The sequence below is a fragment of the Prinia subflava genome, chromosome Z (assembly GCF_021018805.1).
Source record: "Prinia subflava isolate CZ2003 ecotype Zambia chromosome Z, Cam_Psub_1.2, whole genome shotgun sequence".
Taxonomy (NCBI): domain Eukaryota; kingdom Metazoa; phylum Chordata; class Aves; order Passeriformes; family Cisticolidae; genus Prinia; species Prinia subflava.
Window position 1 is genome coordinate 58,355,025 of NC_086283.1, and position 16,334 is coordinate 58,371,358.

General features: G+C 46.8%; 1 protein-coding gene across 4 annotated transcripts in view; it reads left to right on the forward strand.

Moving 5' to 3' along the window:
- The first annotated feature begins 955 nt into the window (after positions 1-955).
- Positions 956-16,334, forward strand: part of TRABD2A (TraB domain containing 2A) — a 78,327-nt gene continuing 62,948 nt past the window's right edge. Inside the window, exons 1-3 of one of the 4 annotated variants that reach the window (XM_063422889.1) lie at positions 956-2,235; positions 2,988-3,756; positions 10,080-10,640. In XM_063422889.1, coding sequence (XP_063278959.1) covers positions 3,649-3,756; positions 10,080-10,640 — 669 coding nt within the window. In that variant the 5' untranslated portion in view covers positions 956-2,235; positions 2,988-3,648. Of the gene's footprint in view, positions 2,236-2,987; positions 3,757-10,079; positions 10,723-16,334 lie in introns of all 4 variants that reach the window. The other 3 variants (XM_063422891.1, XM_063422890.1, XM_063422888.1) reach the window with 3 other exon arrangements.

A 16,334-nucleotide genomic window follows, 5' to 3' on the forward strand; every position in this document is an offset into this window, starting at 1 on the left:
TCCTTGGTCATAAAATGCTTTTTGCGCTAAATGGTTGGCATGACCTAACAAAAGAAAATGCACTTCATGTGCACTCATGTTCCATGCACTCCAGAATAATTCTCCTCATCAAAATCCACAAGATTCAGATATATAGTAATGTACATAAAATAAGGAAAAAAAAATGAAGTGTTTTGTGTCTGCCTACTTTCTTCTGGAGGCAGTTAATTTGCACCAAAAAAAACCCCAGAAAAAAGTAAAGAATGGCACCTTTTCTTCTTTGAGCTGATGGGAAGTTCGCCATGGAGTTTGAACCAGAATTAACCTTTGGGATAGATATCTGGATCCTTGGGGTAGAAAAAGATGTGTTGAGAAGTAACAATATGGAAAAGCTGAAGACGCAGTGACTATCTGAGTCTGAAAACAGCCAGACATGCTTCTCCTGTGTTGCTTTGTGCACTGTATTTTCACATACACAGCTTTGAAGGAATGGTCCACATTAATAAAGAAATTATAGCAGTCTTTTGAGACCATCCTTGTTCATTCTATGTACAAAGTCCAAGGGTAGATCAGCAAGGGTAGACCACCAGCAATTAAAAAAAACCCCAACCAACCAAACCCAAATTAGAAGAAACGTCATTCAGCCCCTCAGGACAGTGAGCATAATAGTCACTACTAAAGTAGAAATTGTAAAATTACTATTACTGAATAGTATATATGAAGAATATATTAATATAATATATATTACTAATATAATTTACTATATTAATAGACAACATGTATTATTATATATTATCATACTAAGAAAAAAATGGAAAAAATCGTCATAGAGAATGAGCTGCATAAAAGCTACACTTTATTCTTCTACTTAAACAAAAAGACACTGCTTTGTAGCGTGGCATGACTTTTACCTTTCATCTGACCTCTATTGTCTTTTAATTTAAGGTTTCAATAGATTTTGGCTTTGTTGTTGGGAAATACTTGATTAAAACACGTAGGAATGATGCAAGAAGGATTGTTCCATACAATAACGCCACACACCTTAGAGAGCCACAGTTTTTTAGTATTTTAGCTTTAAAGGTTTATCCAGTTTAAGCCTTAAAAGTGCTAACAGTTTTGCTATATATTAATTATTTACACAGGCCATAAGAAAATTATCAGAAGGAGACTTGAGTATTTTGAGAGCTATGAGTGCTCATTCTTTTAACTTGCACTGGACTAAAATCTGGTGCATTTCTGGCGTGTCTCAATATTTTTAAGATTGTGCTTAACAGCAAGGTGTACTTTTGTGAAGATTTACACACTAGCCTCCTCGGCAGGAACGGCTAAAGTTCAGTACTAGAGACGGATACATTCTTCAGCGTGTTTTTGATCATATAAGGATCACACTTAGAGCACGGTACTAATAACGCCAAGGTCGATCCCTGTATAGGCCGTTCACCGAGGAGCTGGACTCAGTGGTCCTTGCGGGTCCTTCCAGCTCAGAATATTCGGTGACGCTGTGAACACTGCTTGTGCAAAGCGCACTGCACGCACAACTTTGGGATGGACGCCCACGAAACAAGGAGTCAAAACAATTCAAGCCGGCGGGCAGTAAGAAAGCTCGTGAAGAATCCCAACATTCCATTTTGTTCACTTAAGGAGAGCAGTAGGAAGGGCAGAGACACGGGCGGGCGGGCCTAGGGCGGACAGAGCCGGGGTGCTGCGCTCCCTGCGGGCCCAGGCACGGCAGGTTCGCCTCGCCCAGCCGGACGGCGGCCAGGAGAGGTCCCGGCGTGGCAGTGCCCGGCCGGCGGCTGCGGGACCCCCCCGATGCCGCCCCACCGCCCGCCCCGCTGCGACGGGCCCGCGCCCTCCCCTTCCTGCCCCCGCCCCGCAGGGGACCTCTTAAGAGGAGGGGGCAGCGTCTGGAGGGCTTGGCCGGGGGACGGGGCTGCTCCTGCGGGAGCTCCAGGGTTGAGTCGGACGGCCCAAGACTAACAGGGAGGAGGAAGGGAGAAAAAAAAAAGGGGCAGCAAAAGAAGTATAAAAAAAAAAAGAAAAAGAAAGTAAATCAGGACGTGCGAAAATAGGGAAAGGTGGGGCGACAAAGCAAAAACCGCGGGGGGACGCGGTCCGCAGGCTGCGCGCAGCGCGGGGATGGTGCGCCCCGGCGGGCTGTGCCGCCTGCTGCTGCTGCTGCTGCTGCAGGGCTCCCTCCTCCTGCTGGCCACAGCCCGGCACGGCCGCGCCGCCGCCTGCCCGCTCCGCAGAAAGGTAAGCGCCGCCCGTGGTGCCCCCCTGCCTTGGGGTGCCCCCCTGCCCGGGGTGCGCTGCCGTCTGCCCCGGGCCGGCAGCGCGGGGGACGCGGCTCTGGTCCCCTCGGCGTGCGGTGACGGGATCGCGGGTCGGTCCCCTCTGTCAGGCGGGCGCGGTGCGCCGAGCTCGGGCGGCAGGCGCTCGGCAGCGGCCCCGCGGCTTCCCGGGCCGTGCGGCAGGGCGCTGGGACCGGGCACCCGTCCCTGGGTGCTGACGGAGGGGCGTGACGGCGGCGGCGGACCCCGCGGTGAACCCCAGCAGGATCTCTTGCCTGCGCTGAGTAGGACGAGCAGCGCTGCTCGCCAAAAGAAGATACCGGGAGTGACTTGCTGCCCGCGCCCCACGCAGGGGTACCACCTAGTCGCACTTCAGAACGCCTAGCGTGGCTGAAACAGGTTCGGACCAGCAAATGGCCACGTGGCGTGAAAACGCGGATACTCGTTGTGTGAGGTTTTGCTCGTCTCATAAAGTTGGCAGGTTGACTGCAGTAGCCAGGAGCAGCGTGCGCTGACTTAGCTTCGGTGGGTGGTTAGCACAGCAGAGCATCCCTGCTGCAAGTTAAGGGTGATGTTACAGCCAGTGTGAAGCTTGTGTAGACAGCTGTCATTTCTGTGAAAAATCAGAAAAAGTCCTTCTCGTTGAAGCTTCTGAGATAAAAATACCAAAAATCATGTAGGAAAAGCCTTCTTGAACTTATCTTGTGTTAACAGGCCACCTGTGCTGTCTGTTGACATCTCCTTGGACCTGGTGTGCTTCTGGGATATGTGTACCACCACTTTACTTCTCTCCTGGGCAGGGTAGACGCCACCAGCACAGCTCCTAAGGAAATTGGAGGCCCTTAGAAGTAAGTGCAGACCTGCTGCACTGGGGAGGTGCTAAAGCCACAGCAGCAGGCTCACTGCAGGGCTGTTCTGAGAAAGTTTTGCAGCTGAAGAATGTCTGCTCTGTGGCTGTACTCTGTTCTCTCACCTGCTCATGCACCTACATGTAGCCCTTGTTCTTAGGGCCTTCCTGCATCTGTGACCATGCTGGTTCCCCAGAATATCTTCTAGGATTTAGGGCATTATGGAATCAGACATATGCCAAGCTGCATGTGCTTCACTGGAGGTGTCTGCGTGAGCCTGAGTTAAGCAGAGCCTTGTGGGACGGTGTCTTTACAATTTGTTTGGAACCAGTTTGTCAGCTGGATTTGTAGGTGGCCAGCTGTGACACTGCCGTAAAGCCAGGTCAAGCCTGTGGAGTGGGTGCCGCCTTTCCCTCGAGGGCATAAGGTGCAAAAGCCTGGGGGCTGGTACGAAACTACTGCAAGGAGCTAGTGAGAGCAAGGACAACAAAAAGGACAGCCTCTGAACAGAAGTCGTACTTGTGGAAATGGATAACTTCACAGGTTGGGTGGGACATGCCGGAAGTTTTTCTCAGGAACAATTGACTGGACTTCTGCCAGTTCCTAGCCAAGGCTGGAGGTGCAATGTGATAATGGTAGGTAATTATCTGCTGATTACTGTGTCATTAAAATGTGAGACCACCTGTAGTTCTGGCATAGGCAGGCTGTTTCCGAGGGTCATTAGGACAGTGGTAATAACCACACACTGTCTAGTAATGGCAGCATCTGCCTTATTTACAAAGCTGGTGAGTTTATCCTTATGAATATTTACATGAACTCCTTAGCAAAAATATGCTGTCTTGTTCCTGCATCATCACGGATGGCTTTTTGATTTACTTTAGTTCTTTATAGGATTCATTTTTTTACCTCTCTTAGACACCTAACTGTCTTCCTTTTGTCAGGTTGCCTCATTCACTGCCATGAAAGGAGTACGTGTGTTGTTGCCTGAAAAACTGCTATTTTAAGGAATGAACCTACAGTACTTCAGAGGGCTTTCTCATCATGACTCCAAATTGTAGTTAAAGCTACAGCCAATAATGTGCCTTATCATTCTTGGAAAAAAAAGAAAGACATTGAAAAGAGTTAATTTAAAATAAAGTATGCTGGAATGTTTTAGGGTTGTATTCCAGATACTAAGTAATGTGGTCTGGTACTGCTTTCTTTTTGCTTAACATTGGAGTGTATTAGAAAAATCAAAGCCAGAAATCAGGGATTAATTGTGGAATTCTTGTAGCTGGTTAGTATTTTATGATGCGTTGTTCCTGATAGAGGGCCAATTAAATTATATGGCTACTTTTTCCCATACATGCTTTTCAGCAGAGCAAATTATCTGCCAGTTCTTAACCTGTGGCTTTTTAGTTAAAAACTTTTTTTCATTTCTGGCACTTTGGATGTGTTCTTTTAGTAGCTGTAGACAGTGCAGAGTTTATCCTCAAGTGAGTTCTGCTTTAAGTCTTAAGCTAAGTTTGACAGTGTCAGTAATGCAGGTGGGCAAAAGCTCAAGATATTAGAAATGTGGCTAGCATTTTTGTGTGCATTACCGTAGCTGCGTGGGCACGTAACGTGGTGAGTAAAATCTTTGCCTCAATTAGGTATAAAGGAACATGACAAGACGGGACGCCAGGGTAGATAAGAGAGAGGGAGAAAGCCATATAGGGAGGATTATAGGGCTGCCTGCCTAGGTGAAATATTGCATGCCATGTGCTTTGGCTTCTGTAGCAAATGAGAAAAATAAGGCATGAGAATATTGTGGATTGAGAAACAGTGCAGTTCGGGTCTGAGGTTTGGAAGGCGTGGCTGTGAGGTCAAGTAGTGAGTATTAGGGGTCCTGAAAGACAGTGAAGATACAGAGGGCACCTACCTGAACAGTGAGGTATACACTTTGTGCTTTGAAATGCATAGTCTACATAGATGAGATAGAAGATGGAAGGAAGCAGAACTCATGTAGGAGGAAGCAGACCAAGTGTAGGTTGTCCATGTCTGGAGTTCCCATCCAATTCTTCACTCTGTAGACAGCAGTTTTCCCTTCCCTCTGAGCCTTCATTCCCCACATCACTACAGCCTTCTGTCTTTTCTGTTTAGTTTTTTATACTCCCATGCTCTTGTAGATGTTTGGAGTGCTGTCACTAGATGAATTCTTTGTTCCTCCTGGTGTTTTTCTGAATTGTCTTCTGGATGTTTGCCAATTTTACTCCTGTTAGTATGCCATTCAGCTCAATTCGAGCTAGTTTCTCTGAAAAAAAGCACACTTTCTCTGATTTTCTTTGGCACTTCTCTGCCATAAGATTCATTGCTGCCTCACTTCAAGTGATGTATGATATCTGACAAACACAGTAATATTTGAGTGTTTGAACACTACAGGTTCCATCCTATAATGGATCTATAAACAGTGCTGGAAAAGCAATCTGTTGGTGCTTGTTAAAATGAACAAAATCTGAGCCTTGGGGTTTTTTCATCAACAAGAAGGAATCTCAGCTCCCAGTGAAGTACCCATGCACCATGCTTTTCCAGAATTTTTGCAGTGGCTGACACCGTTGTCCTGTCATGCTGGGGAAATGTTGTCTGTCCCAATGTGCCCCATTGCACCTCAGTGGACAGCAGAGTTTGTCCCCTGTGCAGCCTTGGTTGAGAAGGAGGCTTTCCAAGTCTCATGGTAGGGAGTGGATCCCACAAATCTCAGTGCATTCTCTGTGACAGTGTCAGCTTTTTCACGTGGGGGGATAAGGCAAAGGTAAGGGACCATGCCACAATGCTGAGCATTCAGAAATTCCTTGATCTGATGATTCCTTGAACCTTTGTGTGGCAGCAAGTTGGGAGACCTGTGTTGTCGTGTGAGACTGCCGCTTTTTCCCCTTGCTCAGGGTTTTTCCCATGATGAGTAATGCTTTGAGTACCACCTGTAAATTGTAGAGTGGAGACAGAAATATGTATCTATGCATCCTGATCTATGCTGCTGGAACTGAAATTCCTCAAGCTGTACAGCCCAGCTGCCATCAGCCGCCAGGACCACACTTGACTGTAATTTGTTTTAAAGCGCCGGGTGTTTGGTGTTTTTTTTGTTTTGTTTTGTTTTGTTTGTTTGTTTGTTTTTGGTGGGGTTTTTTGTTTGTTTGTTTTTGGATTTTTGTTTTGGGTTTTTTTTTTTGCAGCAGCTGTGTTGAAAGGATCTTACTGCAGAGAAAAATTGGGCTGTAGCACTTTTATCTACTGCATGCTGTCAGGAAAGTGAGGTGCCACAGTGATGGTGTATGGTGTGATGCTGAACAAGCCTCAACACTGCTCCTGTGCTATTTCACGGCTGCCTAGAGCACTGTTTAACAGCGTCCCTTTTATGGTACTGGGGCGAGATTATATCCTTGCTTTTCCCTCTCTGAAGCTGCGTTGAGACAGGGGAGCTCCAGGAGGTGGGCAGGGAGATGGGAATGCCTGAAGGTGTAGCAGAGGAAGACAGACCTGCTCAGGCACACCAAGGGCTTTGCCCTTCCCCACTCACACAGAGCAGTAACTGGAGGCTACTTGAGGGGTCTGGCACAGAGGCAGAGCAGTGCTGGGATTCCTCTCTCCACTTTGGCAGGAAAAGGAGATGCCAAAGGAGTGTGAGGCACTAGGGTATTCAGAGCAACTGTAGTGCCACCGTTTAGAGGGAGTGAACTTTGTGATCTCCCCATGTACCATCACTTGCTGGTGCCCAGAAACAGGTTCTGCAGGGTCTGGAGGTTACCCATCAGTGGTGGGAAACTGAGGTTTCTCTGTCCTCTCATGCTGGCTCCAAGCTGTCTCTGAAGAAAGGTCTAAGTGGTGCTTGGGGTGATTTTTCAAGTTCATGATTTCTTCTTTTGACATGCAAGTGCCAGCAGGAGTGCTCAGATGCTTTGCTTTGTAATGTCAGGGTCTGGAGAACTCAGTGAAAATTTTTCCTATGTCTCAGCCTGCTTTCCGTCTGCCTCTGCTACAGATTCTTGAAAGGAAGACTTTATGTACTCTGTGATGAGTGCCTGATGGCCTGTTTTATTTCTTCAGAAGTATCACTGGTAGCTGGCAGAATTACTCTGCTTTTAGTATCTGATTGAGAAAGTTGTGAGGATAAGCAGAGGAAAAAAAAAAAAGAGTATAATGCCAAAAGCCTTTCTGGCTGGGCTGTGTGCAGTAGTCCAGAGCAGTGCTAATGATCATGGTAAAGTCTGGTACCAGTCATCTAGGCTTGAGCCTTCTTGCTGGATTTGTTGAGGAGCTGAGAAGCTGGCTGGTGACCGCTTGTTCTGTACAATTCCTTGCAGTCGTAGCTGGTTTTTTGCACTCCCACATACATGATCAGGCTTGCCTGAAGAGAAGGAGTACTGACCTCCTAACCTCATGCCTGTCCCAGGTGCCTCCTCTGTCTTTATACTTGCAGTAGATAGAAAGCAGCACTTCTTTGTTGCTGCCTCACCACTGCTTCCAGTTTATTTCTCATCGCAGTGGCATGTCTTTTCATTTTCCCCTTCTGACTAATGTTGAGAGAGAATCCTGTCTCATTTTCCCTCTTGTTTTACTTTGCATATTCATTCTCCTGTATTTTTCCCACATCTATGTTAGATTTTTATTCACCTATTGCCTTGTATGTTTTGTATCCCCTGGTTTGTTCTCCCTTCTTCTTTTGGTCTTCATGAGAGTTTTTGTGCTTTGTAATTCAGGTGTGCATTCCAGGACTGTCCTGTAGGATTTGGAGTTGTAGAGTGGTGTTGATATGCTCCAGAGCAGTCTGAAGAGCCCTTTGGAATATATTTGGTTTGCACAGTGCTCTTGGGCACATGGTGCAGTTCTTGGTGCTCTTCCATGCAGCTCAAGAAGTTGGACTTCAGTGATCCCTGTGTGTCCCTTTCAGCTCAGGATATTCCATATTCTGTATTCCATGCAGGTGAAGTGGACTGGTGGTAGCACTTTGCTGAAGTGCAGCCTCATCTGTGGCCTGGTTTTGAGGTACAGAGCTGCTGGAGAAGGTTGTTTAGGATGAGCCATTGCAGAGCAGTCTTTAAGAATAACCTTTCTGACCCTGAGTCTTTAGTGTCAGAAATTTATAGGCTTTCAGTGCTTCCAGTAAATTCCTCCAAGCAGTCTGTTCTGCTTTTGGCAGTCAGGCAGGCTTCTTAGATCAGCACACATGCACAGCTAGCCCCAGTGCTGAGGTTAGAGTTATCTGCTGGCTCAAGACTGACCAGATGTTTGAGTGCATCTGGAAGCCTGTTCTCTTACTTAGACATGCAAAGGCTACCTCTTCCTGTCTGTGCAGACAGACACCGCTTGTGTCTGTTGTTCCAGTAAGTATTGCTGCACCAGTAGGGTGTTGTGGGTAATGAAGGCTGTGGCTGCTGCTGGTGTAAAGTGAGCTGGAGGGAGTCAAGAGGATTCTTGTTGTCCCATGTCCTCTTCTGTCCTGTGGGAACACCACAAACCTGTATGGAGGTATGTCAGGTGATGCTGTGAGGTGTATTTTCCAGCAGAACAAATTTAAATCTGATTCTGACTTCCTTCTGATTCTGACTTCCTAAGCTAATTTAAAAAAAGACACTTTTTATTTATTCCTCTGTGTTTACAAGTGTATACCCTGAAACCACAGGCCAAGTTTGGCCTGCGGAAATTTTTTTTCACTTATTTTCCAAGGTATTGCACGCTCTTCTCTGCTCCTCAAGAAAGAGTATAGGGATGTGAGGGGGTACTGGGCATCTGTCTTCCATGTACAAAACTTTATTTCTGCCTGCTCCTGCAAGTCTGCCTGTCAGCCGTTTTGTGTTACTCATTTTCTCGGTGTCTTGCTGTTGTGGTATAACCCCAGCTGTCAACCTAGCACCACACTAATTAAATTCCCATTCCATGTAAGAGAGGTTGCAAGAGAGCACTGGAAGGGTAAAAGTGTTGGTTCAGATAATGACAACTTAATAGCTAAAGCAAAAGTCATGCACACAAGCAGAGCAAAACAAGGAATTCATCGCTTCCCGGGGCAGGCAGGTGTTCAGCCATTCCCAGGAAAGCAGGGTCCATTACGCATAGCAGTCACTTGAGAAGACGAACCTTGTCATTCTGAATGTCCCTTCTCCTCTCCCCTCACCCTCCCTGGCTTTTTGTGCTGAGCAGGATGTCATATGGTATGGAATATTGCTTTGGTCAGTTAGGGTCAGCTGTCCTGGCTATATCCCCTCCCAATATCTTGTGCACCCTCAGCATGTGTGCTCGCAGCCGTACGACAGGAAATAAGTGCCTTGGCTCTGTACAAGCCCTGCTCATCTATAAAAAAACCTCTCTATATTATCATCACTTTTTTCAGAACAAATCCAAACCTCAACCCCATACCAGCCACTGTGAAGAAAATGAACTTCATCTCAACCAAAGCCAGCATACTCAAAGTGGGAAGTTCACCTGTGATGCTGCTCCACCTTCTAAGTGTCACAGCAGTTTCTTTGAGGAAAGATGTATTGCTGTGCTGAATGAGAGGTGAAAGTTACAGAAATCCTGGTGTCCTGCTTTGCTTCAGCAAAGGAATGACAGTTTTTGACTTGGTGAAAGGCAGAAGTTGAGTAAGTGTTGTGCTTGAGTTATGGTGTGCTGGGGCTGTGCTCTGCTGCTGCTTTTGGTAGATACTCGGATAATGTATCAGGTGATACTACTATTGAGAGGATGCAGTGTTATCTTTCAGGAGGAAAAAAAAGAGCCAATATTCTTATGTTTTTATTTAATGAAAATGGAATTTCTACCTCAGGACCTAAAAAAACAATAGTCAAAGAGGACTTTATGTAAGCAAAGTCACTTTAGGAAAAGTCCATGCTGGCAAGCTGTTGAGCCAGGTGACCTGCTTGGCTGGGCACCGTGTTTTCCTTAAGCCCCCTGCTGCAGTGGCCTGGCGTAAATGTGTGTACTTACTCAGCTGTGTCTCCCTCTCTCCCAGCAAAATGAGCTGAACTCCTTCCTGTGGACAATCAAGAGAGATCCCCCATCTTATTTCTTTGGCACCATCCATGTCCCATACACGCGTGTCTGGGATTTCATCCCAGAGAACTCCAAGAAAGCCTTCCAGCAGAGCCACATCGTGTACTTTGAGCTGGATCTCACTGATCCCTACACCATCTCAGCTCTCACCAGCTGCCAGCTCCTGCCACAGGGGGAGAACCTCCAAGATGTGCTGCCCCGTGACATCTACCGCCGGCTGAAGAGGCACCTGGAGTATGTCAAGCTCATGATGCCGTCCTGGATGACCCCGGACCAGCGGGGCAAGGGGCTGTATGCAGACTACCTCTTCAACGCCATTGCTGGCAACTGGGAGCGGAAGAGGCCGGTCTGGGTGATGCTGATGGTGAACTCCCTGACAGAGGTGGACATCAAATCGCGAGGCGTGCCCGTCCTGGATCTGTTCCTGGCCCAGGAGGCGGAGCGGCTGAGGAAGCAAACGGGCGCTGTGGAGAAAGTAGAAGAGCAGTGCCACCCCCTGAATGGGCTGAACTTCTCCCAGGTGAGGCGGAGCGGTGCGCAGGGTGCCAGGCTAGCTGCTGAGCTGGATATCACGGCAGCAACAGCGTGGGCTGGGGTGCAGGGTAAGTGCTTCCTACCCAGAGACTTGTGTCTGCACCCTGCAGCCCGTGCCTTGGTCTGCGTCCTCAGGAGAATTTGCTAGCACAGGAGATCAGGCCAGAAATGAATTCATCCAGGCCCGGCTCAGGAAAACCCCTGTTGTCTTCCTTGGGCAGCCTTGAGCGTGTTCTTCCCTCAGAGACACTGGACCTTTGGCTGTGTGCTCTCTGACCCTGACTGGGCTGCCCTGCAGGAGCTCAGGACAGGCTGGGGCTCAGTGTCAAACTTGTTTTTGTAATAGCAAGTTAAAAAGAAAGACGTGATTACTTGGGGGAAGCAGAGGTTCTGTGAGCAGCACTGAGAATAACTGCTGGTTGGAAAGCATCATAGCGAATATCTTGATGCCCTCAGAAATAAGGGTCCAATATCCACACTGGGAAAAGTGTTTTTTATTTGTTGGGATTTTTGTTTCCCTTCCTTTGTTACCAGGTGAGGGTCAGCACAGCACAGCTTTCTTCAGGGAGTTTCACAGACTAGTACAGGCTCTTGTGCAAATGCCTTTGTGATGGAGTTCAGCATTGTTGTTCATGCGGCAGAATGACCTCTATGTTGTCCATGTGTTGGATGAGATGCTCCTCTCTGAACAAAATACGCCAGGCAGTAGTGTCTGTTGTTGTCTCTGCCCAGTGGGATCACAAGAATAACGTTGCTCTCTGTCATGTGGCACCTTCGCTGCAGGGCGGTGCTAGTTTGGGGAGTGGAAGTGGTATTTGCTTAGGAATAATCAAGACCTGCATTTTGCAGTATGTCCTAGCAGCACAAGAGGGGGGGACCTTTAGTCATAGGGCTGGGGAGTTTTGACTGATCCCGACCCTCTCCCCTGCATCCTGGAGCCTGTCCTGTCACTGATGGGACAGTTTGGAAGGGAAAGAGCAGAAGGCGAGTGCATGGTAGCAAGGGCAGGGACAGCAGCTCAGGACAAATGTCTGAAGTGCTGCTACCCCAGACAGTGTTGCTGGGGGAACCATGGTGCAGGGAATAGCACAACAGCCCAGGCTGCATCACTCCAGCAGTCCTTAACTGCAGACAGGGGTTCTTTTCTTCTTTTCCATTGTTTGGAGCTGGGCAACTTCGTTTGCATCTCCAGTCTTTTGCTTGACGCAGTGCTTTGAATCCTTATCCTGTTGCTGTTTGCTTGCAGCTAACCTGGGAATAGGCTAGGAAGCCCCTTCTTTTCCGCCTCTTACCTGGTTGAGGATTTATAAATATTATTGCCCATGTTTTTCTTTTGCTGGCGTCGCCCCTATAGTTTATCATGATAGAAGTGGACATATGGGAATTTTTCTCCACTGCCTTGTAAGGAAGTGGTAGGGAGAATGAGAATCATGCCCCTGCTAAGCTCAGGTAAATGTTGACTCTTAGGCCTTCTCAGCTTTCTTCAAAGAGCAGCTGCTTTTTTTGCTGTTTTGCAGATGAGATGAAATACCAAGTGATCCAAGAGGCTGCATGGGTGAGGGACACAGAGCTGCAACATCCAGAGTTGCACAGCCTTCTGAGAAGGCCAGAGAGACAAAAACTGCATGAGTTATTTGGCTCTAGTTGGGAAAATCATACCCCCATGGCTGCCACAGGGTGAGTGGAGGCATGTGTTTACATAACGAAGGCTGGAGCTCCTCCCATGCCTGCTCATTTCCTGGGGAACGAGTGTACTGTCCCTTAAGGGAGCAGATCTGGAACAGCTACTGCACTACAAATTCACACCTCCACTGCTGCCTGCTACTAGATTTCCAATACAGGCAACTCAAGGGAAAGGAAGACCAGAGGCAGATGATTTTGATTTCTAAGCCAATTTCACAGCTGTTTCATAAACTGACTTGTGAACTCTCGTGATTGTCAATTGTGTAAGTCTTTGATTTAAGAGCTTTCTTGTCAGTTTGTTCAGGCAGTAGAGTTAATTTAATAGAAACCAAACAAAGAGTTTGAAATAGACTCTTTGAAAATTATTCTCTTTGGTTTGCTGCTGTTTGGACACCCCTAGTATTGCTGTGACTACTGTTCAAACAAGCAAACACACAGGCGTGACTTAGAAACTTCTGTTGGGGAAAGCAGAACAAAACCTGTAAGGAATAGATTAACACTGTACAGGAAATACCATAGAATCACAAAATGGCCTAAGTTGGAAGGGGCCTCAAAGATCACTTAGTTCCATCCCCTCCACCATGGGCAGGGACACCTTTCACTAAGACCAGGTTGCTCAGAGCCCCGTCAAACCTGGCCTCACATGCTTCCAGGGATGGGACATCCACAGCTTTTCTGGGCAACCTGTGCCAGTGCCTTACCACTTTCACAGTAAAGAATTTCCTTCTAATACCTAATCTAAACCCACTCTTTTTCATTCTGAAGCCATTTCTCCTTTTCCCTTGTCAAAAGTTTTTCTTGTAGGCTTCCTTCCCATACTGAAAGGTGCCTTATAGGTCACCCTAAAGCCTTCTCTTTTCCAGACTGAACAATCCCAGTTGTCTTAGCTTTTTCCTATAGGAGAGGTCCTCCATTCTTCTAATTCATCTTAGTGGCCTCCTCTGGACCTACTCCAACACATCCATGATGCTGGGACCCCAGGGCTGGATGCAGGGTTCCAGGTGGGGTCTCCCCAGAGCAGAGCAGAGGGGCAGAATCCCCTCCCTCCCCTGCTGCCCACGCTGCTTTGGATGCAGCCAGGACACCTTTGGCTTTCTGGGCTGGGAGTGCCCATGGCTGGGTCGTGTCCAGCCTCATCCACCAGCACCCCCAAATTCTTCTCACAGGGCTGCTCTCCATCTGCACAGCCCCAGTCTGTGCTGGTGCTGGGGGTTGTCCTGACCCAGGTGCAGCACCTGGCACTTAGTCTTGCTAAACTGCATGAGATTCCTTTGGCCCATTTGTCAAGCTTGTCTAGGTCCCTGTGGATGTCATCTAGGGAGATGATTTTTTTCATACAGCAGAATTACAGAGAAATTATTTACTTAGCAAAGAAGCAAGTTCAGTGTTTTCAATTTGTTTCTGCATAGGGTTTGCCCTTTCTTTCACATCCAAGATTGTTATTCTGGCTGGTAGGGCAGACTCGCAAGCCACTTCCAAACCATAGTTTGTTACTAGCTGGGTTCCTGTTTTGAGCCATTGTATTGACAAGGCCTTGGTGTTTTATTGCAGGCGAAGTTCTGGAGCAGTTTGTTGTTGTCTCCCTGGGCACGGTGCTTAGTACTGTGCAAAGTACAGACAAACCCAAATGAGCAACTTCTTTCTCCTTGTGAAGAGAGAACACTAAAAAACGAAAAAAAACACCAAAAACCCCACAACAGCCAACAGTGCACGTCAAGGGGCTCTTTTTCCTTGGCTTTTTGTACCAAAGACTTTCAGTACCAAAGACTTTTAGTTTATGACTACCTTATTTTACCTGCCAAATCTCTCAATTCTTGCTCAGCTCAGGCTGGCTGCCCACATTGCCAAATCATAAAAGTATCATTTCTGTTCAGTACACTATGATGTGTGCACAATCTGTGAAATAATTTACTGTCTTCTCAATCCCTCTCTCTTGTTCCAAGTTCTGGGCAGCGTCAGGACTATGGAAAGATTAGTTTGTTTTCATGCCGGCCATGGTGTTTATTTTTCCTCTGTCATGCTGTTTCCATCCTTGTTTGTCTTACAGACTTGTTCTCCCATTCCACCTTATTTGCTGGGCAGTGCCTCTCTAGTTGCAATACCCTGCGTAGCTCTCATTCCTGGCTCTGTCTGGGTTTTGTAGCTGTGTATGCTGTGCCACTGCTGACTTCCAGCATGGAGTCAGTCCCTCCCAGCTGTTCTTTCCAGTTACGCATGTGCTTACATGTTTGCTGTGTTGGGGGCATTAATGCTTCAGCCCAAACAGCTTTGCTGTTGGCTTCAGTAATTGAGTACTGGCTCAGAACATGAGCAAGTGTTGGCCTTGTACTGTGCCAGGCACTTGCTTTGGTACACTACGGTGGTGTCCAGGCTGTTTTCCTCACAAACTGGTCTCAGCTTGAATATAAGAAGTTTAGACTCATGTCCAGCCCTTGTGTGGACCCATGGTTAAGTGTGTAAACACTGTCCAGCCATCACCACTTCTTAGCCACGACCCTGGCCAGTTTGGCTTCTCCAATACTGGGACACTTGGTAAAAGATTCTGTTACCTGATCTTGATTTGAGGATAGTTTCTGCACATGGCTTTCCTGTGGTCATGCCTTGTCACAGCATTCTTCCTAACTGAGTGTCTGAGTACATTGCTGCATAATAAGGCATAGTCTTCAAAACTGCTTGGGATGCAGTGGGAAGCCGAGAGCCACTAAGGCCTGACTGCTCATGAAATCCTAGCTGCAAATCGGGGACTGAGCGCTTGCAAGTCTTATCATTTCCATCTTTCAGCCAGTCCCTCATATAGCTCATTGCAGATTGGAAATGAAGTGAAATTTTCTACATTGATCATTTTGTATTAATTAGGACATTATTTGTTTATGTTTCTACTCAAAAAACAACCTTTGCAAGGAACGAAGTGCTGAGAAATTCTTGCTTCTCCCAGTACTCCCAGGTTCTGGATCACTCACATGACTGGGAGAGCTGTAGACTCCTGCTTTGCCAATACAGCCCTTCTGACATAATAGAAGCAATATAATTTTTGCTGCTTGATCTGTGTACCAGCTTGGGTGAATGGGCCACCCTTGACTATCCCTTGTATAAAGTTACTGTTTAGGAAAAGCCTGTATTTGTGGGGAAAGTAGGAAACAAAGACAACGTTGCTTTGTTTTAAGTGTTACATGATTTATTGGTTGGTTTGGATTTTTTTCCCATTCTCAGGGAGTTAGAAGTGATGCCTTGAAATTAGGCACAAAAGATACAATGTGAAATTGGTGAGATCTGTGCTAGTCTTCTCATTTCAAGTAAAGGGTTTTTTTGCTGTACTTCATTGATCAGTTATAATAGTTGTTTTTAATTTCTGGGATGATGAGGCCAGATTTGGCAGTGTTTCCGTTCACACAACCTTGGTTCAGGCTCATCTTTGACAGTGACAGTCATGGAGAATCTCAGAGAAAGCAGAAAGGAAGAAAGGCGCATAGTACAAAATCTGCAAAGAGGGGATTAAATTCTGTACTTTAGGTCCAGATTTCGGGCACAGCAATGCAAAGAGCAGTTTCTTGATGAAGGAGCTGACAGAGGAGGAGAGCATATTATTGCTAAACAACTGGGATGGGACACAGTAGTAACCTGATTGCATCTGCTGCTTCACAGGTGTAACTTCAGGACTTACTTGTTGGGACCAGCCTTCTTTCCTCAGATGATCAGAGAACATCAAAAACAGGGTTTTGTGCACATGAACTGGAGCTGGAACAACTGAATTGATCCTATTTGCACCTTTGGCTGCTGGAGTCTGTGACCTAGATTTGTTTTTGTTTTTTGTAAACAAACCTGCATACTCTACGTCTAGACATCTAGGGTAGGGAAATGGGCTGTCTGGTGGGAACCAAAATAACTAAGGCTTTGCATATCTATTGAAATAACTACAGTTTAATTAAGATCTTTTTAAGTTCTGGGGATTTCAGGGTTCTTCCCTCAGTGAAAGTGGCATTCAGTGGTGATAATGCCA